The sequence below is a fragment of the Apteryx rowi genome, unplaced genomic scaffold (genome assembly GCF_003343035.1).
Source record: "Apteryx rowi isolate R43461 unplaced genomic scaffold, aptRow1 scaffold_470, whole genome shotgun sequence".
Classification (NCBI taxonomy): Eukaryota; Metazoa; Chordata; class Aves; order Apterygiformes; family Apterygidae; genus Apteryx; species Apteryx rowi.
The window spans coordinates 387692-415517 of NW_020450728.1; the positions used below are offsets into that span (position 1 = coordinate 387692).

General features: G+C 36.1%; 1 protein-coding gene across 1 annotated transcript in view; it reads left to right on the forward strand.

The window, feature by feature from the left end:
• Window positions 1-27826, forward strand: part of KCNH8 (potassium voltage-gated channel subfamily H member 8) — a 207236-nt gene that overhangs the window by 140497 nt on the left and 38913 nt on the right. Inside the window, exons 8-10 of the mRNA XM_026078147.1 lie at window positions 19030-19227; window positions 23818-24017; window positions 26006-26255. Coding sequence (XP_025933932.1) covers window positions 19030-19227; window positions 23818-24017; window positions 26006-26255 — 648 coding nt within the window. The remainder of the gene's footprint in view (window positions 1-19029; window positions 19228-23817; window positions 24018-26005; window positions 26256-27826) is intronic.

Below are 27826 nucleotides of genomic sequence, written 5' to 3' on the forward strand. Positions count from 1 at the left end.
GCTGGTAGGGATGAACCGAAGTGTAGGCACCTAGAGCCTTAGATGCAAACTTAAGGGTATGTTCTTGATCTTAAGCTCCTAAATTCTGTTCAAGTCCTTTGCGGCATTCCTGGTAGCTTCAGTTTCGTCACAACACTGTAAGTTGTCACCGAGCTGGAATCTYATCAGGAGAGTTATTGTCACATAATTCTCTTCAGTTTTGTGGCTTGAGAAGTTTTCAGAGCTAGAAACGTGTTCCCAAGCTGATGTTAAGAAACCTGAGGCATTCTTCATTAGTTTTCTTGATGTCCTAAGCAATTCTGCCAGAAATTCTGAATGTATGGGGTTAAACATATCCTTTARAATAGATATTTGTGTCATTGGTACATCTATTCAGGCTACCCTCTTTTCAGAGGAATGACTATTTTTAGATATGTGCATACCTAGTACTTTTTCTAACATTGTATTTCAGTGAACCAGAAAAGTTTCTGGTGCTTTTGGATCCAGCATAAACATGTAGTAGGTGATAATAGAAATCATGCTGGAAAAACAACTGTCATTACTCCCATACTTGGTCAATATAACATACAACTTGGTATAGCAATAATTAGTTTCTTGATTCTTTGTATTTTAAAATAATATTAATTCTCATAATGAATTATAGAAGCAGGTAAATATTCATGCATCATGAAGCTTTTGCAAAGGAGTTAAATGACTTGCTACAAGTGACAAGAGAGTTGGTATCAAAGTTAAGAGCTTAGGATTTTTTTTTCTTTTTCATACATGCACTGCCTTAATTATTAATGAACTTCCATTCACTCAGATCATTCCAGCTTTATCTCTATGCAGGGTTTCCTTCAGTTAGAAACTTAATATTGTCTTTGAATGTGATTCAAGTAGTTTTTATCAAACCCAAGCATTCAAAGAGCAGAACAAAAAAAGGTATGAAAATAATGAGATTTTTAAAGTGTAAAATTTTTGGTCTGCTTTTTAACCCTCTGAAGTTCCTATTTGCAACACACTCTTAGCAGCTTTGACATCAAGGAACCTTATTTCAAAAAATTATGAAAGCCGAGATTCTGTGTGATCGCAGAACTCCAGATGCTGGGGCTGTCAGGAAGATCGGCTAACATAACACACAGGGAAAAATCTAAGAAACAAGCATTTTAGGACACAGGTCATGTAACTGGTCTGTGCATGTAGGTAGCTGTTCATATTTCTGGATTCCAGACTTACCTCCTGGAGTTTGAGTCTGGTCCAAACCGACTCTAGTAATTTCAACAAGTTCAGTTTATTAAGAGTTAAGATTGAACTATGACTGGAGTCTTGAGAATGGCTACAGCTTACATCTGCTCTCGCTCTGGCAGGCATGCTGGCAAGAGTGATATTCATGCGCTCCCCCATCCATTTTGATAATGTATGTCTAGGGTGTGGGAACAGTGGTTTAGTGTGTTTTTTTGTTGCATTCATAGAACTAGATGGATCCTCTTCACTGCCAACAAGAGTACTTGTAAATTTCCAAGACTCTTGGCCAAAAAAGCTGTATTCTAGCATAAAATACTGGGTTAGCTTCACCATTCCGTACACACACATCCATCAGGTGAGAGCTGGCATGTAGAGATTTATGAATGCTTGCAGGAAAGGAATGAACTTCATGCAGACTAAATTGCATAGACCATCATTCACTAGCTGTAATCAATTGTTCATCTCAATCTGTCATCACTGTACCTGAATGTTTGTTTTTAATCTCTGTTTCAGTCTGCTCGTTGTGTTTTTGATTATTCATATATATATTTTTTTGACATCACTAACAACAGTACCTGTTATTTTGGAGCTGTGGACCTTTCTAATTTTTTTAAGACACCATTTTAAGAGAAGGAATAGAAATAATTGTATCTTTCATGAGCTGCCATCTTCAGTTTAGTAAAATGCATTATAAGGCTCCATTGTAACTCAGGCAATGGTATTGAAGGTCCTTTATTGTGCGGAATATACATATATCTATTCACCTGTCTATTTCTGATGTCTAAGGGAGGAAAAAAGTGAATTAATTGGCTGAAAATTCATTTTGAATTAATATATGAAGGAAATGGTTGATGACTACAGTAAAATATTTTGGGGCATCACTATCTCAGTGACTCAGCCAGCCAGTCTGGGTTATTCCTTGCAGCACTTGCAGCAAAATAATTAGCCCCTGGACTGTGATAAGTGAATAATAATTAGGAATAAACTAAATGACTTAAATAAGACAACCACTTTGAAGCTATTAAACTTTTCAAATTACCCATCTCACCAATAATTATAGATCATATTTATTACATTTTATATTTTCTGTGAAATAAAAGGAAATACTGTGATACTGAAGCATTTCACAGTGATGAAATATTTTAATGCACTTGAAACAGGAATTTAATAACACAGGAGAATGACTTTTTCTAGAAAACTTTTCAATAGGTGGGTGTTTAGAATGTCTTAAGTTTTACCCTTAAATACAAGAAATGTTTAATTCATGGAAAATGTATGCATTTTGCAATATAGGAAAAACATAATGTTTGTAGCACACGATTTGCAGTCTTGCAATAACTAAAATAGTTAAATTCAGTAAAATCAGGAAGAGGCTGCAGTGAATAAGTGTACTTATTCATTTCAGAACAACCATTGAATATTTCCTTAGTTTGCTGGATACCTCATCTGAATTATTAAAACAAATCTGGTGTAGAATATATTTGAGAGTTGGTTTGGAGAAACTTATAGTGAGAAATAGTTATGAACAAAATCTGTTTTTTTTGTATGACTGAACTACACTTTTGAATTAGGGTGGGAAAGGTCATCTAGTTTTTAAGAGAAAATCCAGCCTTTTCCTATTTGCATATAATCATAGCTGCCCACAGTTTTTGGTACAGTACGAGCAGAGGCACATAATTTTTCATGTGTTTGCCAATCTGTTATAATTGGCACAGAGAAAATTAACTGGTACAAATGGATTTTACACTCATAGCTGTATTCACCTGGATATGTGCTGGAAGTGTATATAGAAACCTGTCCGCACATGTTAAAGACCTATACTTACAAATGAAAGTGTCATAGAGGCTTACCTCTAGACTTGGCCCTTTTTTTAGCCTGCCTTATATGTAATACATACTGTCTAGGAAAGATTTTTTGTGTTGACACCCCTCATTTCAGACCAGTGTATACCAGACCTTGTCCAGAATTATAATATAAATTTAAATTTTAAAAATAAAAAATGTTTGAGGGAGTCATTCATTCTTGCATTTGAAGAACTGAAGCAGTGAGGTTTTGGTGGAGCTGTGACAAACCAAAGTATTGTTTGTTGAACTTAACTGACATATTTCCCTTGTGTTCCATTTAACATTAATTTGCTTCTCAGCTGCTCTGGGGCTTGGTAGGTTTTATTCCTTTTTTCTTCCCTGATGTTGCTTTCTATAGGCTCAGTTCCTTGATTAAAATACATTTTCCTTTAAACACCATACTTTGCCTTCCGACTGAACCATCTTAACAATCACAAGATACTCCAGAACTGAGGTACCCCACTGGGTCTGCAGTCCAGAAAAATAATTCAGTATTTGGAGGACAATAGGGCATATGATGTACATGAACTACAGAGAGTGGTGAGCTACAACTGCAAAACCAGCTCGACTGAGCTCACCTCAGCACTGGAGCACACCAATGTGTGAGAGTTTCACAGCTCAAACATTTGGTAACTTTTTTTTTTTTTTTTTTTAATGTTTACTCTTCTGGCTTTTCAACCCAGCTGAAAAAAAATGTTGAAATACCAGAATTTTCCATGGGAAGTAACCAATCCCAATTTTTGCTAAATCTTTTGCATAAATTGTAACAGGTATCTTTTCCTGCATGAAGTGCTACACAGAAATACTTTTGTTATGAGTCAAACTGCAAACTTTCTTTCCTTCTCTTCACATTAGAGTCATTGGATTTGGCCTAATGTTTTGCCCTAATAGTATTTTTCACAGCTGATCTTTTTTCTATTCCTAACCATGAAAAAGATGATTCTGGCCACAACATTTTTGTCTAGCAATTCTGGTCTTTTTGTCTCAGACTGAAACTGCTTTAAAATAACCCTTCTTTTAACAAAAACAGGACCTCTAAAGTGAGTTTTAATGAACTTCATAGCCCTGTTCTCACCTGGTCAGATGATCTTTAGGCAACACACTGAAAGGGAGAGCACTCCACTAGCTCACCAGAATGTAGGTGCCGATAAGACATAAGTTGGAGAGAAATATCTCATACTCAAGGATGGTTCAACTGTGTTTGTTATAATTTTCTTTGAGCTACACTAATACATTTTTAAGAGACTTCAGCACCTGTGCTGTCTTTGCATTCCTATCAGGGAGATGTTCTGTATACAATTTTTTACCAAGCTTATGTTGCTCTGGGCAAATGCTGTGAAATCAAAACTTTAAAGTTTAGTGCAGATTTAGTGGGTAATATTAAGACCTGAACTGTAGTAAGAATGGTGAATTACTTTTGCGTAGACCAATGAGCTACCTTAGCCTGGCAATGATTAAAATGTGCCATTTCAAAGGGATGCAAATACTTTATTGAAGGGAATGTGAGGTTTTTATGCAGCTGTTAATACATTTCCAAGGTTTTGTATCCAGGACAAAAATCTTGGACAATTTTTAAGAGAAAACTAAAAATCTAGTATGTGGATGAAGTCCCTGAGATCTGTCAAAGTTGAAAATGTCCTGCTGTGTCCACAGGTAACCACAGTTTACCTGAATATCAGTCATTAATTCCACAAGCAGTGTTTATGTCAGTGGAAAAGCTGTAGCTGGACCAATTTCTGGAAGTGTAATAGAAATTCTCAGTGCAACATGTAGAGAGGAAATCTGCTCAGTGAGAACATCATGAGAGGGAGTAGTGAAAGAGGTAAAATGACACTGTGATCTTTCCACGTGGCTTCTGTAACAGATACGCTTTAATTACACTGAGTGTAACTTACTCAAAGTTGCAAATATTGGTTGTAAAAATCTTGCTCGGTCAATGAAAAATTACATCAGACTCTCTAACCCCTAACTGTGGTAGTCTGCATCATTGAGGTGTTGGTTGTAGAGAACCTCTGGGTTCCTCTAGTCCAACCAGCTCCTTGGAGCAGGACTGATTCCTCCACCTCTCTGGGTAACCTGTCCCAGCATTACACTACCCTCCTTGGAGAGCTTTGTACCATTTTGTACGCATATTAAGTATGTATTGCACATTGGGGTCATAGGATGTTTTGGGGGGGATTTGTCAGAAGTTACAACTTCTGACTTCAAAGCTCCTGGCCTGGCTGTACAAATTACAGTGTATCAAACCAGCTTAAAGCCAGAAAGCCTTTGCAATATGTTTTGAAACCTTTTCATCTGCCATTTCAATACTTGATTGTACTGCCTCATAGACTGCCTCTCCTAGCCGCTCCACATAGCTAGAGAGCCTAAGGTGCTGGAATGCTAGATATCCCGCAGTGCCTAACYTTGCTATTTTTCCTTATTATTTTCTTCCACAGTGCAAACGCATTCCATTTTAAATCTAGAAATGTCCTTAATATATATTCCTACTTTCTATTTATTCATCCTTTCCCTGCCCTTTAACAGAGTAGGCACTTGGTGAAAGAAGGGTGTTACTGCTACCAGAATAGAAATCATTTCCATTTTAAAATGAAGAAACTATTCAAGACTCTTCTCTTTCAAGACTCTGTTCCATTTTCACAGACCTTGGAAAATATGTATACTTCTTTTGTACTTTTGGATGATAGTGCTAAAAGTGAACTGGTAACTACTTTCAGCRGAAGAAATGTATATGGAGTTGTAAGAGTAAGTTGTGGCATTCTATGTTCTATAAAATTTTACACAAGCCAAATTTTGCAAAAATAATTATGCCTAGCTAATCTAAATTATTTTTCTTCATCAGATCTAACATAGTTATAGTTAAAAATGCTTAGATTTTCCTCATACCACACATTTCAAAAAAATCTGTCAGGTCTTCAGGCACAGAAGTTTTATTCTCAGAACTCCTATAACTTTAAACATATAACATGTTTTCTTATTGGGGCACTAACTTTCCTCTTTGCTTTTTATTCCTTTTTTTATATCAAGTCTTCATTACCTTACAAATTCTTGGTTTAGTATTATTTTAACATATACCCTAGAGCAAAATACCCCTGGTTTTTGATTCTCCCCTCAAAATCTAGGTGTATTTCAACCTCAACCCAATTGATTAAAATGTCAAATAGAAAAAAAAATCATATCAAAGAAAGTTGCTTAGGTTTTAGATTCAAGGATTAGAAGATTAAGAGAAGGTAAGAGTGAATAAAGGATTTCCATGGAACACAAGTTGATACATAATAGAAAAGTTACTTTGTTTTTATTTAAAGTACTGTTTATCATCTGACTGCCCGGTTGGGGCGGTATTCTGATCAAGAAAGCAATACAGTGCCTCCTTAGCTAAGAATATAGAAGAAAAGTCTTAGATGGTATTGAGAGGTCTGTGTGTGAAGCAAGCAAGGATAAGACTGTAGTGAGGGTTAGCATACTTAGCTGTTAGATAACTAGCATGGATGGTATTAGTGTAGAAGGCAAGGAGAAATGGACTGTAAATGTTGATACTGACCTGAATTGAACTCCACACTGTCATATCATCTCCAGTGTGATTATGCAAGCTAGCCAGACGAAAACTAGCATGTTTATGCATCAATTCTGCAAAAACCCTTTCATTTGTAGTTAGACATACCAAAGGGAATCATCATAACTGCTGTGCTGAGGCATCCATCCCTGTTTTGCCAAGCTGGGAGGCTGCATTTGAACAGGTAGAGGCTGCTGAAGATTGTTTTGCTTGCTGAAATGGGGGAGATGGCAGGAGAGCAGGAGGTTTTGGTTGCCAGGGACTGCCTATAGTGTTAGTCAGCCTTGAGAAGCAAGCAGAGAGGACTCTTACTGAGAACTCTAGAAGGAAATAGTCTGGCTCCCATGGGTCTCAGGTGGTTAAACAGTATGAAAATATCAGTGTAACATATTTTACTGTTTTTATAAAAATAAGGGGGGTGTTGATATCCTTTTGATGTAAATTAACAATGCTTTGTTTTAGAGATTTTTATGGTATTAGTTTCCACTGTCATTGTCCCCAGGGAATGTAACTGCAGGTTCTGAGTCAGACCTGCTAATATACTTACTTTTAGAGCTGAGAAATTGTCTTGCAAGGCCTTATCTGCAAATGAAGTACTGAAAGACTTTAGCTTGAGTTTCTCTGAAGGCGAGAGACCTGAGCAGATGAGAACATTAGGGTAGAGGTGAAATTAATTTACCAACTATAACAACAGGTAGGTAATTAGGCTATGTCACACTAATGTGCAGACCCAAAGTTTTGATAGCAATGTTAAATTGGCATTCTTCAAGCTTTTTGTGCATGTCTTTATAATAAYGTATTAGTTTTAATGTAATCTGTATTGCTGTTTGGAGGAGGATTCTTATTTCTTAAAGGAAAAAGGAATGTACTACCTGTAATAGCTCAAACCCTTTCCATCAGGGTTTGGACTCTGAACACATAGAACTGCAGAACAGGTTTCTAACACTTTAGCTGACAGCCCAGAAAAGATGTCATTGCAGTTAATTTTATTGGAACAGCACCCTGGATCCTGGTTATGGGTCAGGACCCTGTCGTCTCCATTGCTGAATTAATGCAGAACAAAAAAGGCTGTTCCTGCCCAAAAGGATATTACACTCTAACTGTAAGATTAAAAAAAGCTATAACAGATGGATACAGAATGATGGAGTGCAGGGATCAATGAGGGCATAGATAAACATGCTCTTTGCACTGAAGTGGGCTAGGAGCATCAGCACTTCTAATTCAAAGCTTAGCTGCAAGGCATTTGATAGCCTGGAAAAGGATGGTAACATCCAGCTTGCCTGCGGAGTAGTAACTTTAAATGCTAAGACTCTTTGTGAAGTGATGGTATGACTGTATCTAAACTAGGTGATTTGCAGATCATTTATGTATTTCTAGTGATAATGTTTGTAATTTTATTTCTTAAATTAGCTATGTGTTTAGTTTTCAGGGTTTTAACTATAATCTAAAGGTTAAATGAACTTTATATGAGATGACCAAAAAAAAAAAAAAAGTCAGGTAATTTACTTATGTTATTAATTTTTTTAGTTTAAAAATCCTAAAAAATCTTTTTAGATTATAAAAACTATTAATATAATAATTAATATATTAATATAAAAACTGTTTATAAACACTTTGCTGGTAAGAAGAAAATGCTTTATTAACATTATTAAAATATTTATCTAGATGCAGTACTTTGTAAGTATTGACTGCCACAGTCCTGGAAAGTAGATATTAAAAATATGTCCATCTTATCCTTTCAATGAAGTAGGAAAGAGAAAGAAAAATGATGACTTGCAAAAGCCAGTAGGACTTAAACTAAAATCCAGACTTCCCAAGTATCTAAATATAGCCTTTTGACAAATTGCTTTTGAGAAGAGCTGTGCATGCTTTCCACAGAGAAGAAGAGTTTCCAGTACATTTCCTTTCTACATTTATCTACTTTTTGATAAATGAGACTGAAGGAACTTATAGCCTAGTTCTGCAGGAATGCATGTGTATTTGCCATTTACACCGGAGCTTCTATGRAACAGTAAGTATAAATGTTTAGAGAATTACCATATCATAAAATATCAAGAGAAAGGTGTTTCTTGCAGGTGTGCTGATTTAGCTTTTAAGACAGGATTCCTATATGTCAAGTCTCTACCTTAGGAATACATCTCTGCTATAAAGTAAATTTGTATTGTATTATACTATAAGACTGTTGTAAAGGTATATTGCAAGGACCTCACCAATATGAATGAAAGAGCTGTCCAACTGTTTGAATTGTTTAGATCTCTACACCAGTTGTGTGCCACAAAGATGCAATCTGCAGCCTTATTCAGCAGAAAAGCAGTGTCGCAGCATAGGGGGTGAGAGGGGCAAGTGACCCAAAGCATGCCCAGGTGGTCTGCAGGTCCAACCTGCCAAATAGGGCAAAACCAGCAATCCAGTTCCCGTTCCACGTGGTGAATGGTCCTGGGGGAAAAGTCCAGTAATAACCTTCAGGGTCATACAGGGAACCAGCTAGCTTTTTGGAGATGGCCTTGGAGCTCCACTCAAAGGGACGTATCTCCCCCACAATCCCATCTCTTCTTTCTTCTCTCACCAGAAAATGTTGTAGTTCTAGGCCTGAAATAATTTCTCTGGAAAGAGAGTTCTTTGCCGCATGGGGAAGGAGAAATGTAAGTAGTTAATTCACATGAACTATCTACCACTTTAAGAAATATTTGGGACTCTGACTGTGGAACTATGGCTGGGTTGGCTGTCAGGGGTTGTCCAGACCAGCACAAGTAAAGAGCAAAACTCTACTTCACAGACAAGAGAAGGTAGTTGAGACTTCATCTAGTAATAATGTTTATCAACAGAGATTGTATTGCTAATGTTTAAGCATGAACATGGTTAGGCTCTAGCATGAACCAGAGGCTTGAAATGTGTGTAGCTCTTGATAATTCATATATATTATGTTTTGGGGACTGTATACCTAGTATTTTGGATTAGGTGAAAGAGTTGCAGAATTCCAGCCTGTTCTTACCTGTGACTATCCAACACTGTTTTCTAACAAAATGCTAATGTTGCAAGTATCAGCCCTATTGCTCTGACACTTACAAGTCATGAATTTGCCCCAGAGCGATCAACCAGAGATTTTGGAAATGTCAGTATAATTCATGCATCCATATTGCCTTCACTAGGGTAGATTACAAGCTTCCTGTAGAACAAAAAACATCTCTTATCTCTTCCAGCACTTAAATTTTATGGCCTTCCAAAATGAAAACATTGATTATTTAATAGACCACATCTTGTTGATGACAGGAGATACAATGCTCCCCACAAAGGAATTTTGTCAGTATCTGAAAAGGGGCCTCAGTTTTACCATGGAAATATAGAAATTTTACTTTCTTATTATAAGCAGATATGTCATTGTTATAAGCAGATATGTCAGATAATTAAAGCTTAATTGTCAGATCTTCTCCATTTATGTGGCCTCAGCTGTGTTTTTGTTGTTATCAACAAGACTACAATTACATTTTAGAATTTTTTTCTTTTTTAATCCCTTAAGAACCTCTTCTTCCTGAAACTACTAAATTCACTGAATATTTATTGTGCCATGAAAACTTCATTTTCGGTGAGCACAATGGGTCAATATCTTGTTATGACTTTGTCAAGTTGCATGAGTTTAAGCTCCACAAAATGTAATTATTTATACGATATCTTCTAAGAATATATTAAATTAGAAATACAACAGTCGATTTATTTACAAAGGGTATTAGTCACCCCTACAAAAGAATTACACAGGATATTACTATTCAAATTATATTGATTTTCAGTAGACCTGGAGAAAGTTAAGCTTGTATCTAAAAATGCTCAGCCAAAGGGAGTATACATTTAGTTTGGAAAACTCCATGGGTTTTAAAAGCCTTTAAGACATCTGCCTTTATCTATCTCCACATAGTCAAAAACTTTCCCTAAGTATGTAGGAGCATAATTTTGAGTTTCCTCTAGACCTGTGCCCAAGAGAAACGCCAGTTAATGTATCTTCAAAGGGTACACCATCATTTGAGGTAGTCATTCAAAAGGGACCAGTGATGAAAGGACCATGCCACTTACATGCTTTTGACTATAGAAATTGGAATATCTTGAGTATGCTAGCCTAATGGAGCAAGGAGGCTTAATTTTTATCTTGTCTTTTCTTTTCTGACTGCTGCTTCTCCAAGTCAAAACTTTCTTGAGATGATGTTACAGATGCTTGAAAATCAGTGGCAGAACTCGCAACGTCTGCCTTAGGATTTCATCTTACATATGCACAAATACTGAATTTTTCTTTGTTCCATAACAAAGAAATGAGCTAGATTCAAAGAAGTGGTCCAGATCTCAGCATTATTAGGAGATTGTTTGTACCTTGGATTTTGGCTCATGTCCATCTCTTATTTCATGTGCTAATTTGGGAAGAGATGTTGTAAAAATTTTATCCAGTTTCTCTACAGTGGAAGTTAAATGGCATTTTTAYTGAATCTGTCCATTCAGAGTGTCCACTTAAGTTCTATTATGACAACAATTCTAAAATTTGCTGCTCTCTAATCCTCACTTACAATTTCAGAGAAATGGCATCTCATCAAGTTGTCTTTCTGGAAAGGGCATGGTTTTGAAACCCTCAACAATTGTTCTTTTCGTTTTAAAATGTTGCATTTCTTCTCATTGCCATCCTTTGCCAAATCACCAAAATATAGTGYTAATTTCACATGGAGGTGTTAACTATATGTGGCACTTTGTAAATTTCTTGAATACATTATTTATTTTGGTTTATGCACTAGGCTTTAAAGAGATGAACATCTCAAATGTAAAATCTTCTTACATAAATTTGTCCACCTCCCCTCTAAGGATTCTACTTACCTAATAAAACAGAGACACAGAATTTGACGCTTGACAGAAAAAGTGACTTTTTTGCCTCTTTGATTCCATATTAAAGGGTTTTTTATTATCTATAACATAGGCATTCATCAAGAAAAAGTGTATAAACTTTTCATAATGTCTGCAGAAAATGTTCTGTAGTTTCTGTCAGGATAATAACCATGTGCCTCACTTCCATTGGCACTTAAAAGCTCATGGAGTCCAGAGATTAAGTGTAATCTGCTTGTACAAGGTTAATTCTTCATTAGCTGGACAAGGCAGTGGAAAGGATTATGTCTGAGATAAAAATGGATGAAAATATTAAAATCTACATACATTAGATTTAAAAGTGTATAATTAGTGTGTCATGAAGGAAAAAGAAAGGTGATGTTATGGACCGTGGTGGGCAGGTTCCTCTGCCTTGGCATTGACCTGAAGTGCTAATCCCTGTCTCGCTGCAGGCATGAAGTGCCCAGGCAGCAGGATTTGACAGTGGGCTTCACCAACCGGGGTGCCTGGGGTCCAGACCCAGGGGAGCAGAAAGCAGCCATCAGCGGCTTCATGTGCACCCCTGCCACAATGAATCCAGACACAGGCAGCTGAGAAGGAACTGTGTTTTGTATAGTCCAAGCTAAAGCTATTTCTTTTTGACTTAGAAATCTCCTTTTCTATATTTTGTGCCAAGAACTTCCCTCCACAAAACTTGGCTATGCAGATTTGACTGTAGTAGATGTTCCTGTAATTCTTTTGCACTGTCAGTGTCATTAATGCCCATGCTATGTTTCTTTCTAGTTTAAAAAAAGTATAATTAAATCTATCATAATAAGGAACATGCTTGCTTAAGACCGATATTTTAAAATGAAAAAATAAGAAAACACATTATTAGAATAGATTCTTTAGGGAATGAATTTAATATTTTTAAGCAGGGTTTTTAGTGCTTGAGAACATGTTAATATCTTTCCTTAATCAAATTTTTCTTTCTCAGTTTGTGTCTCTATTGTTTATAGGAAAGCATGCTAGCAAAATAAAAACCAAGGGGAGTGTATTAATCCTGAGTTCTTCATTGTCATGCAGCCATTACAGTTACGTCTGTTGTTCTAATACAAAATTTGTTATAATCTAACTATCATGCACTGGCACTTAGCTTTTATTTATTTTGAACACCAACTGATTCACTTCTTTCAATATAGCCTCTAGGCCAGAGCTTTTCCTTTGTAGCCTGTAGTTGTTGACGTGCCATACAGATGTGTCTCTGTTTCCCTCTTACACATACAACATTTATTGGTTTTATTTTGAAGTGAGCAAGGACTTATGCCCAGTATTTTACTGTTCTGCTATGCCATCTGGGCATACATGATGGAGCTCTCTTTCCATGGTCCTAGATCTTGCAACTGTATGACACCTTCAGGATTGGGGGGGTTTCCTATTTTTTGTATATGTTTTCTAATCTGTGTGACTGCAAAGAAAAACTACGTTCACGTCTTCCATGCTCCTGTCATTTCTAGGGGTCTTTAATCCTAAAACCATCTACTCTGGTACCTGGGAGCCTCCCATAACGCGACAGGCAAAATTCTGTCAAAGATCAAACCTGTAAACAAATGGCCAGGTTTTGTGACAATGAAATGATAACAGCGTTCCATGGGATTAAGTAGTAGGAATGGTGTGTTTAATATATTCATAGCCTGAAAAAAAGAGCAAATGATTTAGCTGGAAAAAGTTGCAGATGTCAACAATATTTTGGCTAGACAGAGATAAAAAAGACCTTAAGGATCTTGAGAAGAACTTTAATACCTTAAATGGGTAATAGCCATGAGGGCAGAGGTAATGAGTATTTAATAATGCAGAGTCATGCACAGTAGAAGTAGAACAATTTGACCTTTTTATATGCCTCTGAACTTTGAATGTATTGTACACTTCAGAACTTCCTAGACATTAATTGCAGAAAACTAAGTAGAAACAACCTAAAGAGCAAAGCTGATGTTTTAATGTGTAATGAATAATAATTAGGGATTGATAAGGTGTAATATTTTCWTTATACTGTAATATAAAATGATGGTATAATCTTAATTGGCATGCAGTGTTTAGTACTGGTCTGCGCTCCTCAAATGATCCTTAACTATTGTGTGAGAAGCACATTCAGAAATGGGCAGTTGATGGAAGTGATTGGGGCATGTAAAATCTGTCTCACAGAGACTGAAATCACAAGTGCACTTACCCCAAAACAGGGAACTTAGCGACTGTTTTGCCCTGCAATTTATTTTTTCAGGTTTAACAGTTCAAGGAGGCAGCAAAGAGATATAGGCTAAAATCTTTGCTTCATTGAGATCATCATGAGTTTTGCAGTGGATTACATCCCTTTAAAATTGAAATATGAGATAATCTTTTGTAGACCTAAGCGTGCAGCTATGTAATGAAGGGGTCGTGTGATTTCCCATGAGCAACTACAGCTCATCACTGTCTTACTGAAGATCTAAAATGAGAAAGCTAAATGGTGGTCAGGGACTGCTGCAGTGGGAGCCAACATAGCTCTCAGGGCCCATAATGATTTTAATTAAAAAAAAAAAAAAACCAGAAAGTTATGAAGGATCTAACTTCTCTTATCTAATTTTTATTTCTTCCTTAATGACCCCACACTTTTTGCTGCAACCCACATTAGAAGGCATACAATATGCAGATTTCTGTATTAAAACTAAAGTCTATTTATATCAGAAAGTTGTATGTGCTCCAGTTCAGGGTATGCTTTTTCTTTTTTTTCACTGTACGGATGTTTGTTGGGKTTTTTTTTGTCTTTTGTGGTCCCATAGGTCTCGATTTTTTTTGGTTGTGCTTTGGTTTTTTATTKCATGATATTCTATAAGATAGTTCTAGTACTGACTGCTGTTAGCTTGTGTGTTATTGAAACACTTAGACCACCTGTTTCATGATATGCTGGATGGGCCATTTTTCTTGTCCTTCGCTCCACTCTATTATTCTGTTTACAATCACTGACACCTAGGATATGATAAACTGGTGAGTTTTCTAAAAGTTCCAAATCTTTCCTATATTCTTCTCTTCTTTAGTCAAGTCTGGAATATGTGGTTTTGAAGAAGTATAAAGTAGATGTGGCATCTAATAAAGGCTCTACCCCCCTTTATGTTTTGATTTAGAGCTCCCATTTCCAGAGTTTTTCAACTGAGCCAGAAAAACATTACCTTGAACTGAAACAAAATCCTTAAAGATCACCCAGACTCAGCAGTGTCCTTTAGGACCCAACATTGCTCATTACATATTCTCTTTCCCTACAATCCTACTACAGCTTGCTTACTGCATGGTCTCTTTCCCCACGAGTATGAAAGGGCCATGTAAGGTTTGGCCCTAAATCAGATTCGAATATCCTGTGAACACAAAAAAGTGATGAGAAGGGAGCAAACAGGCTTTCCGGCTGTTGTTGTGCCACTAGGAATACTTGAAGCCCCTGAATTTGATAGGGAACCAAAGCTGGGAGAAGATGTCCCACCCTTTCTCTTCCAGTATTGTCACCATTATACTAATGGGGAACCATTCCCACTCTCAGGCATTCTGGGTTGCGCTAAGAGATACTCCTCATCCATACGTTTTTGCACTTTCTTCCACAGTAGTCCAGAATAAACCAGAAAGTTTTGGTTTACCTTCTAACTGGAAAAAAAGTGTATGTGTTTTCTAGAGTAAATATTGTAGGTAATTAATGCAATTAATATCTTTCAATTAATGCAATAGATAATGCAATTATTTTCTGAGTCTGAATTTAGTACCAGCCAGGATTTTGGTATGTTAAGTATCTTGCCTATAMGGCAAATCTAAATAGTAGTAAGGAATGAATATACAAATTATACTGCTCTATACAGTGCATGCACCAAACCAAGAAATGACTGACTTTCTGAATGTCCAGTAAGTGAGGTAATCTGTTTTACAGTCAATTACAACCCATGTCATCTAGATATGCTTAAATGATTGTTTATGTTTCTACAGACACTGGAGCACTTCCCAGGTACAGGTAARTGAAACTTAAAACAAATTCTTCCAGCAATTTTCAAAGTAGCCTAATGGAGTTAGATACCCAATTCCTATTGACTTTTTCCAGTTGAAAAATCTTCCTCTTAATTGCATTAATTGATGTTTTAAAATGTTTTCAAAGTCAGAAAGCTATATCTAGATAATGCTAATTCAGAACAAGACAAGATTCATAATGATAAATTCTAGGACACTCCCTCTTTGACTACAAGGTGTATTTATTTTTCTCTTCTTCCCTGGAGGCAGAAATTAATCACTCAAGTTCGCCAGAGAATCTGCTGAGAGCTGCTGCCCAGAGGAACCAAAAAGTAAAAGGCATCAGTCAATCATGTTATCTCATGATTATTTCTAACAGGCAATGAATGTATTAACAGCTAACAGTTTCTGATCTCCATTCCCACCTGGAAAAAGAATATTGCTGTCAACAAAAATCTCAGAAGTATAATTGATCTGGAAGATCTTGGAGCATGTCTGATTATATGCTGTGGCTGAAATCTAGTCCTATATCATTTCTTCAAAAGGTCCTGATTAGGATCATCTTTAACAGCCAAAATACAAATGAGAAACTGTAAATATGTCTCTGTCTGCAAATCAGAGGAATATAATTACTAGGTTTTCACTTTCAGATATGAATTTTTTGTTCCAAACCTCCTAGTCCATCTCTAAAGAAAGTTACCTAGCATTTTTTCCTTATATGTCAGGCATTTTATAGCAATTGCTGGGAGTGGCTCAATGACAAGTCATTCATCTTGCTGATTTAGATCATTCACCTGATCCACAGTTATGCCGCAGAAGCGGGAACAGACTGCTGGACTCATCTCAAATATGATGTGGAGAGACTCCATCCTGGAAAGAAGTGACTGTTGGCACCTATAAAATGTTAATATTGTATTTGGTACTTTGGTAGTAGAGATATGTTTGTATTATTATAGGGACTTCTACTGTTTAAATACAACATAGGCATTTGTTGTTTTGTACCATACCTCCACTAGCCCTAATGCATCCTCTAGGAACACTGATTTTTTTTATTTTTTTTTGCTTTATAACCTTCAAAATAAAGTGCTCTGTAGAGAAGATACCAGTTTACGTATATTTAACAATTAAAGAACTGAGTCATCTACCTTTACAGGATAACACTGAAAATGCAGTTGTCTGAAAGTGAGGCCCATAACGTTCTGTACAAAGTTACTACAAGAGAACTAAAATTTTTTTGTTTGATAGATGAGACTGAGCTGGAGAAACTTGAAATCAGATGCAATATGATCCTTTATCACAATGAATGTGAAATTCATTCAGATAACAAAAGGTAGAAAAATGGGACCACAGAGGCCAAGAATAGGTGACATTTAGAATACTCCCAAGAAAGAGATTTTCTCCTAAGAAACATTATTAATATCTCAATATTCAGACATCAGTGACAGTTATTTCAGATAGTTTATTTAGTTTGTTTCAATTTTGCAGTCCTTAGTATGTACTGGTATACTCTGAAAACTTGGGTTGAATTTTATGATTTTATTTCTATATTATATTTAGATAGACTATTATTAACTCTATCTACTGCCTGCCATGTTTTTTTTCAGTTTTTTATGTGTTCTATAATGTATGGGATTACATTCCTTAACTCCAGGACAGGAATGGAATAAACTGTAAAAAGGTCATATTATGGTTGCAGAAGGTAGTGTAACGTCAGAGAAACAGCAGTAGTGAGCATAAAGAGGACCCAGACCAGCAGAAGACTAAGACATGGGTGCAATCCTGATAATATAAACATAATAAGTGTAACTGTGGGACTGTTTATATGCTTCAAGTTTCTGCAGTGTTAGTCCTGATCGTATTGATTATTTGTACATACACTTAAACAGTGCCAGTTAGCATTCATCAGTTAGCACTGCAGAGACATCACTAAGAGGCACTAGTATTTGCTAAGACTGTGAATGGGACATAACTCACTTATCTTGTGCCCTTCCTGTATGATCACTGTTAATACATGCTGTCACTACTGACGGTATGGCTGGGTTGCTGGTATCAGTTAAATGATTGCCTTTTGCTTTCCTTCCATTTTAAATAATTAGTAGCAACAAATGTAAAATAGCCTCATGTGATAAATGCTCTCTACCTAGGCAAGATCAAGGAGGTATTCATATGTTTTCTTGTAYGTTGGCAAGGTAAACCAGCCCACTCTGGGCTGCCATCTTATGACAATGCAGAGCGCTTTCATTTATGCATTTGATTAAGTTCACTGACCTGCAGCGAGTGGGTTGGCAGGATCATGGCCAGACTTACGCTGTCATTATCCAACCCTTTCGGCTTATATATCTCTGTAGGACAGCATGCAAGAGGGTCTGGAGTTGTGGGTGGCCCCGTACGATGGTAAAAATGACTAAAAAATCTTCTTTAGGAGGTAAATAGAATTCACAGACTTTTTCCCTAACCTATTTGGAAGTGTTGGGATAGATGTTTAAAATCTGTCACCTGCTTTTACAAATGTTCTGTACAGGGGGATTTCCCCTGCTTCGTACTTGGACTCAGCCACACTGAAGAAGTGGAAGCTGAATGAAGTGAGAGCAGTATTAAGCTTCAGAAAGTGATTCAGTCTATCAGTGCATACATGACTTGATATCAAGCCCTCAGCTTACAATGGGGGGATCCCATACCAATTTTTCTAAAAGCCTACTCTGCATGCCAGGTGTTTTTTGTTATGATTGTTCTACCTGAATATCCAGGAAGCATTCCCACTCTCCAAAGCAAACTGCTTTACAGGCAAAACTGGGCATGGTAATTGAATTTTATCTTTTTTTCTTTTGTCTTGATTTTGTGAAGCATTGTGTATATGCAACTCATTCAGGTTCTTTGTTTTCCTTTTCCAAAGAAGGAACTGCATGCTTTTCCCTCTTTGTTTGTTTGTTTTTAATACCTATGAAGCACTTATATAATTCTACTTTCTCTAGCACACATACATTCATTTAGCAAAGTAAAAAGAAAGATTAAATGAGCAATTTAGAAAATAGTCAGTGAAGCATCTTTTGAAAATTAATTTTGGTTTGAGTTGTGCTTAGTTTTCTGAATCTTCTGTAAAGAGAAACATGTAAAAAGCTCTAAATACATAATTATTATTATAACAGTTTAGTCTTAGAATCTTAAAAAGGTTTCCAAGTAGTAATTAATGGAAAGAATGAAATCGAAGTTGCATTCTTGCTGCAGTGTTATTAGGTGATGACTTTTTTTCTTTTCTGTGCCTTAATGGATTTTGTAAATTGTCTAATTAGACCTGTAATACGTAATTCAAAAACACTTGATTTCCATGCAGAAATCCAGTTCTTATCGTAAGTACTCATGCATAGAAATAAATACTCTAGAGACATAGTCCTTTACATGCTACATAACTTCCTATACTGTAATGTTCTTTCTATTCTTGAAATTGTGTGAGGAATACAGTGTTTTCTAACTCAATATTTTTTATACTGTTTTACAGAAAGTGAAGTTTTCATGGTGTCAGTGTTCCTTAATAGTCTCTTTTTATGCTTTGTTTTTCAGGTTGGCTTCATGAGCTGGGAAAACGTATAGAGTCTCCTTACTATGACAATAACACATTAGGAGGACCATCAATCAGAAGTGCCTATATAGCTGCTCTATATTTCACCCTCAGCAGCCTCACCAGTGTTGGGTTTGGAAATGTTTCAGCCAATACTGATGCTGAAAAGATATTTTCCATTTGCACAATGCTGATTGGGGGTAGGTATAAATGCTAAGCATCATGTAAAATGTTGTGGAGTAGGAATGAGTAAAATAAGAGCTGAAATTTTGCGATATTTCAGTTTTAAAAAAACAACAAAGTTAATTTAAAATGGCAAAGGAAAGAAATAGTTTTGTTCTTGTTACACTAAATAAACTGTCATTTATTTGGAAATATTTGGAAATATTTCCAGCCTTCATGGTCTGAAAAGACTGTTGTAACTCTTTTCACCCCCAATAAAATACAAACTCACCCTATTATGGTAATTACTGAGCCAGACACGTTCTACAGGAGCACCTGCATTTTGGTGACCTACCAGGGTTTTTCCAGACAGTCACATAATTGGTGCATGTTCAGCTCCAGTTCAGTCACTTCAGCACCTCTCAGAAAGATGCTGAGGAGAGGTGGGCAGCCAAAACAACGTATCTGGCGTGTGAGCTGTTGCATATCCTCACCTGAAGGGCCATCTCAGAGAGAAGATGGCAGAGTTAGGCCAGAGCTACAAGTATTGCTTGAGCCATAGATGGCTCTATATCTTAATGAAAAAGCAGTTTAATTATCACTAAGTAAATTTTACTGCAACACTGCCTCAGATTAGCATTAAAATTGCAATGTTTTTGTCATATTTCATGTTCTTAGTTTTTTTTCATTTATCCATGTTAATTACCTTAGTATTTTTTTATTTATTTATGTTAATTACCTTTTCTTATTGTTGGGGAAAATAGTTTGCTCTTTGTGGTCTTCTCCTCTCTGGTGAGTCACTTGGGCACAACCAGTAAGTTGGTGTCACCTGCAGAGCTTGATAAGCCCAGGCCAGTGCAGGAGGCAACCAATGTAGAAGATATCCTGTGGCTCTTTGCCTTCATCTTCTCAAAACAAAAAAAAAGAGCTGTGCTATTTCATAATGTGTGCTTCACACAACTCAGAGGTGACATAGTGTTTGTGAAGGGCAAAAAGCAAATCACTGTTACAGCACTCTCTCCCTCATTTTTTTTTCTTGTTGCCTGATTGTCCTGGAATTAGTAGCAAGTGTTTCTACCAGCCAGCTTTTCTCCAAGACTAGTCTGCAAGACACTGGTTGTCAGTTTTGCAGCATAAATTTTCCTGTCAAAAATAAATTGGCAACTTGACACTCAGAAGTCAGGGAACATGATGAATACCCTGTAAACTAAATATTTGCAGCATCCAGTGGTACTAAAAAAATGCTCAGTGAATTATTGGCCTTTTTCCCTGTCCTGAAAATGAGTGGCAGTAATATAATTAATCATCCAAGAATGATATCGTTTTGATTTTGACAATGTCATAAAACCACAAGAAACTCATTAATTATCTTTGATGGTGGCATAATGTTATATAACTTTAAAATATAAAGTGGTCTCTGTGAAATAGGATTTTCATTATACAAAATCTGTTAGAATGAAGAAAGGGTTTTCATTTCTATTAAGAAATCAAGAGAGATTCTGAGTAGGGCATTGGTGAATATTTAATGCACTTTGATATGGCAGAGCTTCTGCAAACTTAGTAGGGTAGAATATAAAAGAGTATCAAAGTACCCTACATCCATTATTTAGTTCATTTATGGCTTTGTTTTTCATTTCTTATATTATTGAGTGTTAGATCTAGTATGCTTGTGCACTGAACAATCGTGAGGAATTAGTGGACTGAATATAGTAAGAGGGAACTGAAAACTGAAAGCCAAAGTTACTTGGAGGCAAGTGGGTGGAAGAACGATTTTGCATCTGGGAGAGTCGAGGAAGCAATATACATCCAGATAAGAAAGCAGAGCAAGCTGGTTTGGAGGAATTGTGCTGAGGAACTGAGTCCCTATTTGAGAAAATCAGGAGAACAGGGGAACATGAGGAAGGAGTTAGCACCATACAGTACTGACTGGTGAACACACGTCAGCAAACTCTATTAGGAACAAAATATTAATCTGTATTACTTTAGGGTATAAGATATTTTCGTTTCTTAAAAAATGTTTTGATGTGTAGCTTTTGCTGATCTTTAATTTTAAGATAGCCAAATGGAAAAATGATGTAAATGATGTCTCGAGAAAAATTATATAAGAATTTTACTGTAGTTATACCAAGCCATTCCGTTATAATTATGTAATTATAAAAGTTGTCAGAAAAAAATTGAGTTAATTCAGCAGATAAACTTATATTCTTGTCTTTTGCCTGCCTTTCAGTATTTGTTCTTCTTGTGCATGAATTTGACAATTACGATTTAGACAAGTAATATTTTAAAGATAAACCATCTTATCCTATATAATTTTTCATCCTAAAATTGGAGAAAGAAATTAATCATTAACATTTTAACCAGAGTTCTCAGGGCATCCAGCTTCTGTAGAGTATAATCCAGTACTATCCTCTTGCTCCTTGCAGACAACCTTGGTTTGCGCTGTCCTGTATTTGTCATGTTCTTTCAGCAAAACATTTAGAGTTTTGGGTGCAGAGGAGGAACAAGCAAATTTCTTCTGTGCTCAGGATCAGACCACCCCACCTCCTGCCTTATCCTGCTGAGTTTACATCCCATTGTTTATCATCCTTCCCTCGTGTGCAAGTGATTAAAGTGCCATTTTTAAGAGGCATTGCCCAGTCTAGTAGCTGTGGTCCCTTCTGTGATCAAAGGTGTTCCTCTGTTCTTTAAACAATAAAAATGTAAATTAGAATATCCATTAGAATCAAGGCTGCTTTAGAAATACAGTTACTAGACATTATTAACTTATCTTGCTTGGTTTTAGAGCGAACTAATTAATAGATTTCTTATAGAAAGTAAGACGCTCTGAATTAGCAGACGCTAAATCATTTTGTTTTTAACATCTCAGTTACCCACCTGTAAATCTCATTCCTCTGTTCACAAGGTAATATGAAGGTRAATTTGTTCATGTCTGTGGCACGCTCAAAAACTTTAGTGAGAGGCATTGCTCACTTCCTAAGGATGTTTTACTTCAGAAATGTATAGCTAATGCAGGGGTACAAAGCGTTGAATGTGTACTTTGTTTCTCTACTATCTTCCTGTTGTGCATTGTAATTTTTGAAGCCATTGAAATTTGAATTAAATGTCTTACATTTTCTCTTAAAGTACCTTTTGTGATTTACAAGGAGGAGGAAGAGAAAATGCACAATATCATGCACATAGACTCATATGGATTTTAATGTCTGTGACATTTCAGCATTGTCACTCTTACAGAAGAGTGGCATATTACTAATGGACTCATATTAGCTTCATATCAGTTGATCACCTCTACAAGAATGCATACTGTATTGTGAAATTACATCAGACTAGAGTGCTTTCTCCATTCTTCTCAACTCCCTTCTCAATAAAGCCATAAGTATTCTTACTAGATACTTTTGTTTGACTCAGCCTGTAAAAATTTCCTACTCTCCAAACTAAAGAATCTTCTGCTTGTTTCTACCATGTAGCAACATGATTAACCACCAAAATGCATTCTTCCTCCTGCTATTCCCCTCGTCTCTCTCCACTCACCCCGGACTTCTGTAAATTGCCACACAAGGTCAGCGTCTTGTTTGTCCTGTTTATAAACCAATTCCTTAGCTGCTCTGTGGAGTCTGTCTGCTTGCTTTCAAGTGCTATAAAGATGGATGTCCCTTAAGAGTAATAATCAAGCTCTTTAATAGTTTTTTTGATAAACAATTTGTAAATGTGTATATTATATACCTCAGATCAATACCACATGACAGACAATCCAGCAGTGATTTTTTCCACTGATAATCGGCAAGCACATTTCTGCACAGACAAACAGAGACAAACTGTATCTGAAAGCATTCCTTCAATTTTGCTTCTGGTCTTTTTATTCCCAAGCCAGTCTCTAATTGCAGACAAACCCATCTATGTCAGAACTTACTGATAAACAATTTCACAACATATTTGACCTTCTCAAGAAACATAAGAAACCAGGTTGTCAGTTTGAATGTATTATATTTTTTTGGTTTTTAACCTGAATTTTGACTTTCTGCTTTACAATGTTTCATCTGCATTTTTTTTAAACATCCTACTCCCCAGAATATGATACATGTCTGAATATAAYTTATAATCTCATTCCACTGCACGTGGGCCCTCATTACGTGTAGATTCACATATGCTTTGAATTTGTATTTGTGTGAAATCTCTGAAATCTATTATATTCTATTTAGCTAGTAACTGGCCATCTGAGTGTAGTTTTCATACTGATGAATAGTTCTCCATTATTTCCTGAGCCTGCCTTCTTACATGTGTTCATCTGTTGCCTTTTTTCTTAGACTATAAACTTAATCTGGCTTCGACATTCTTTTGTTTTTTTAATCTGATGATCATATAGCATCAGGTGTGGTGCTACCCTGTTCCATAACTATGACTGCTAGTGACACAAAAATATAAATAAATAATACTATGAGTACTGTTATATATTTCTGATGGAGTCTAATACTCAGAAGCTTTACTTTATCTGTTAATCAGGGAACACTTGTTTTCTATGAAAATTGTCTTGATTTTGATTTTTTTTAATCGATTTTCTATGAAAATCATGTTCTATGACACATTTTAGTGTACGGCAAGTTACTCACTCACATAATTTCTGTCCTCCCTAGCTTTAATGCATGCCTTGGTGTTTGGCAATGTGACTGCCATAATTCAGAGGATGTACTCCAGATGGTCCCTTTATCACACAAGAACCAAGGATCTAAAGGACTTTATACGGGTCCATCACCTGCCACAGCAGCTAAAGCAAAGGATGCTTGAATATTTCCAAACCACATGGTCTGTCAATAATGGAATTGATTCCAATGAGGTAACCAAAGGGGTGCCAGGGGTCATGTGTTTATTTGTTTTGATTATTGACTTAACATTGGGGGGTATTTTGAATTCCCCATTTGTGATGATGGGTTTTGTATGAAGTTGTGTATTAAAAGGAACATGCCTAAAAATAAAGGTGGGTTATCTCAGGAGGGATGTGCTGTTGAAGCACCTGTTTTGGAACATCATATTATATATTCAAATTTCAACAGAGCCAACTAAATTCCTCATAATTCAGAAATACTGAGAAGACATTCATTAGAAATCTTTTGGGTGATGCCAGAAACAGTCTAATGAGTTTTTTGCCTTTCACTAAACACTAAAAATCTTCTAGTATTTTTTTTTTCAAGGAGAGACTTCTTGGCTGTCCTCTCCTCCCTCCTGCATTTTCTTCTCTTCATTGAAATCCTGTAAATAAGTGGTTTGACCTGAAAGATGCTGTCTTGATGTTAATGTTATTTATTTCCCTATATTTTTCACTAATGACTAGTATGTGAAAAGTAACATGACAGCAAAAAGAAAAGACAGATTTCTGGTTGTGTGTTCACTTGCTAGTTTTAAATGACTTGTCTAGGTTATATTTTATTATACTCCAGAAGAAATCATGACTTCTCTCAGCTGGATTTCTTGTTTGAATGAACCATTCCCTTCAGATACTGAGCTGTTGTTATATATGTCATTATAAAGCCTCTAAAAGTAATGTGGAAATAAGAAAAAAGATTTGGGGTTAAGAACATTCTTTTTTTGATATGTTCTTTTTGTGGTGTGCACAGCACAAAAAATGGGATTTTCAACAGCATCCTAGCAACAGAAGGAGCCTAGTAAAATTTTCAAAGCTACAAAGAACGTTTAGATATCCAAGCTTTCTTAGATTTGGTTAAGAATCAGCTTCTGTTTCTGTACCTTCTGTACCTTCAGTCCCTCTGAAAGTCGATGGCTACTGAGCTAGAAGAGCAGCTTCTGGAGAGACCATCAGTATTTCATGCTTTGCCTCCCATCCAGACAACTGCCTTGACTAAACACACTTGGTCAAGTGTTAGTAGACTGTGTCACTCTAGTGCGAGATCCCCTCAAACTAAGGAGGACAGTACCTGAAGTTTTTATGGTGCCTTGACAAAAGAAAATATAAGATTTTAACAGTTGCATGCCATTCTCAGAAGATTGTCTCTGAGCAGAAAGAAGTTCCTCTCAAGTTTGCTGTTCTGCAACAGATCCTTTGTAAAACTAATAAAAAAATTTCATCAGGTGTTAGCCAGGCTGCAGTGGGAACTTGCCTAAAATTAAGACCAAGAAAAATAGGGAAATTATATGGATCTTTCTTTCAGTTTCCATAGATTCTTCCAGTGATCATGCGCCTCATCTCCATTCCTTTCCCACATCTTCTTCAGTGTCCAGTAGCAAAATCATAAAAAAAAAAAAACAGCCTGGTTGTGATAGGTGAACTATATAGAGCTTTTTTCCCAAGTAATTCCACTTCCAGGTGTTTTACCACAAAAGAAGCAATATAGCCTATTAATGAATATTATACTTGCATTTTTAAAGAAAATCAAAGCTAAGTTCGTTTTTGCAACATTTTCAGTGTATATGCCACTTTATAGCAACAGTTTTTGTCACACAAAAATGAAATCCTCAAAACAGCCTACTGTGTTCTAACAACTCAGAAGAACTCAGACAAGGTTAAATTGTGCAAAAGGAGGAGTTCTTACACAAAGAATTGTTGGCTTTTTTGTCTTTTTTTTTCCATAAAGGTAGAATTTTTATGTTATTCCTGAAATTTATCAGTGTTTATCAGTCTAAAGATTTATTAAGCACTAAGACATATATATTTCACTTTTTAAAAAAAAGAGAGAGAAAAGAAAAAAACAAGGGGAAATCTTTGCATCAGTGCAATATGTGCAGCACTACTAAATCAAATCACTTCTGCAGAAGAGGAAATAAATTATTTTACACTTCACGTCACCCATTTTTCTCTTTTTTGGACAGCTTTTAAAAGACTTTCCAGACGAGCTGCGTTCAGACATCACCATGCACTTGAACAAGGAGATTTTGCAGCTCTCCCTTTTCGAGTGTGCCAGCCGTGGTTGCCTCAGGTCTCTGTCTTTGCATATCAAAACCTCCTTCTGTGCTCCTGGGGAATACCTGCTCCGGCAGGGAGACGCCCTGCAAGCGATCTACTTTGTATGCTCAGGTTCCATGGAAGTCCTGAAGGACAGCACGGTGCTGGCGATCCTTGGTATGTTCATAGTTATAGCTTCAGAGAGAAAGAAAGGCCCTCAAATGTAGAAAGTAAAGACTGGTGTTAAAGAGAAAGTACAGACATCTCCAGAATATCACTTAGACCACTATTAATTGATGGTTTAATGTGTCCTTGTCTTCTGAGAGGGAAAGAATTTGTTCTGATTTGAATCTGCTATTCTTACTCCATAGACATCCCTAGATGTCTAAAATTTCCTTGGTTTTTGCCCTAAGGAACCTTCAATTGCTAGAGTGTTAGCTGTGTAATATTTCACTTGTAGCCTGATTTTCTAACTTTTTATGCTCTCTCCTTTTTATGTAAGGATGTAGCTACTGACATTTGGTACAACTTGCCCCTTTCAACCAATCTGATGGCAGTATTGATGCCTCAGAGGGTAGTGGAAATATATTCCTAAACATTTTATGAAAATTGGTGACCAGGTCATGTTCCCACTAATGCTCCCAAATGAGAAAGGGAGCAGTGTGCCTACTCTCATACTTCAATGAATGCATAGAAACACACAAGCATTTGGTGAAAAGCAAGGATTGTTGGCTCTGCTGGCACTGGTGGCTCAAAGAGCTGCTTTTGTTAGCTAATTGATGCTGCCAGCAATCATCTGAGTTTATTAAAACAGAGAAAGGCCAGAAATTCTGTTCTAATAAATTCTGTTTAGCTGTTGTTTGCTAGATGAGTGCTTTGACCGAATGCTTTGACTTATCTAGGGTCAAGCATCTCTATCTGCTAATTTCAGTAACAGGCCTCAGTCCAATGACTACTAAAACAGATTCCCTTTATCTTCAGCTAAGGGACCATTAGACTTTTCTGACTTAATGTTTATAAAGTGCTCTGATGAAGTAAGATGTAAAATTTTACTCTAAATGTAAAGAATTATTTTATAATGATGTAAATACTTTTTGTAGATTTAAATGTATTCTTTCTAATAACTTTTAATATTCTTATAAAGCAGAAGTAAAATGAACATTTCCTTTTTACTTTCCTTCCTGTTTTGTGGGATTGTACTAGACTGCTGATAATACTAGCTTCTGGTCTTCTGTAATTCAATTTCCTTTATTTTACTAGCATTCATTTGATTGGTCTTTTTTTAGAATATAAAACTCTTTCATAATTCTAATTCTGGTGGGTTAGTGTTTGGTTGCTGAACCATTCTTCCTAACAAGCAATACAGTTGCAATGCAACATGAGATGATCTGATAAAATAAAGCTGTTTTGATTCCCCTTGAAGCTATTACTTGATACATTATAATGATGATTATGATCTTTTATAAGGAAATATATTTTAACATAACATAAATATACTATTTGAGCATACGTCTTAGAGTTGTTTAAAAGTATTAGCCATAAGTGATTGAAAAGATATCCATAAAGAGAACAAATTCATAATTTTGCATGTCACAGGTAYATTATCAGACAGATATTTCTGCATAAACCCTTATAAGTCTGTTCTCCAATGAAAAAAAAAGTATATAAAACAGAAGACCTACTAAGATTAATCTTATATGACTCTGTTTAAATAGCAAATGTTGATATTCAAGGTACAATCATTTTAC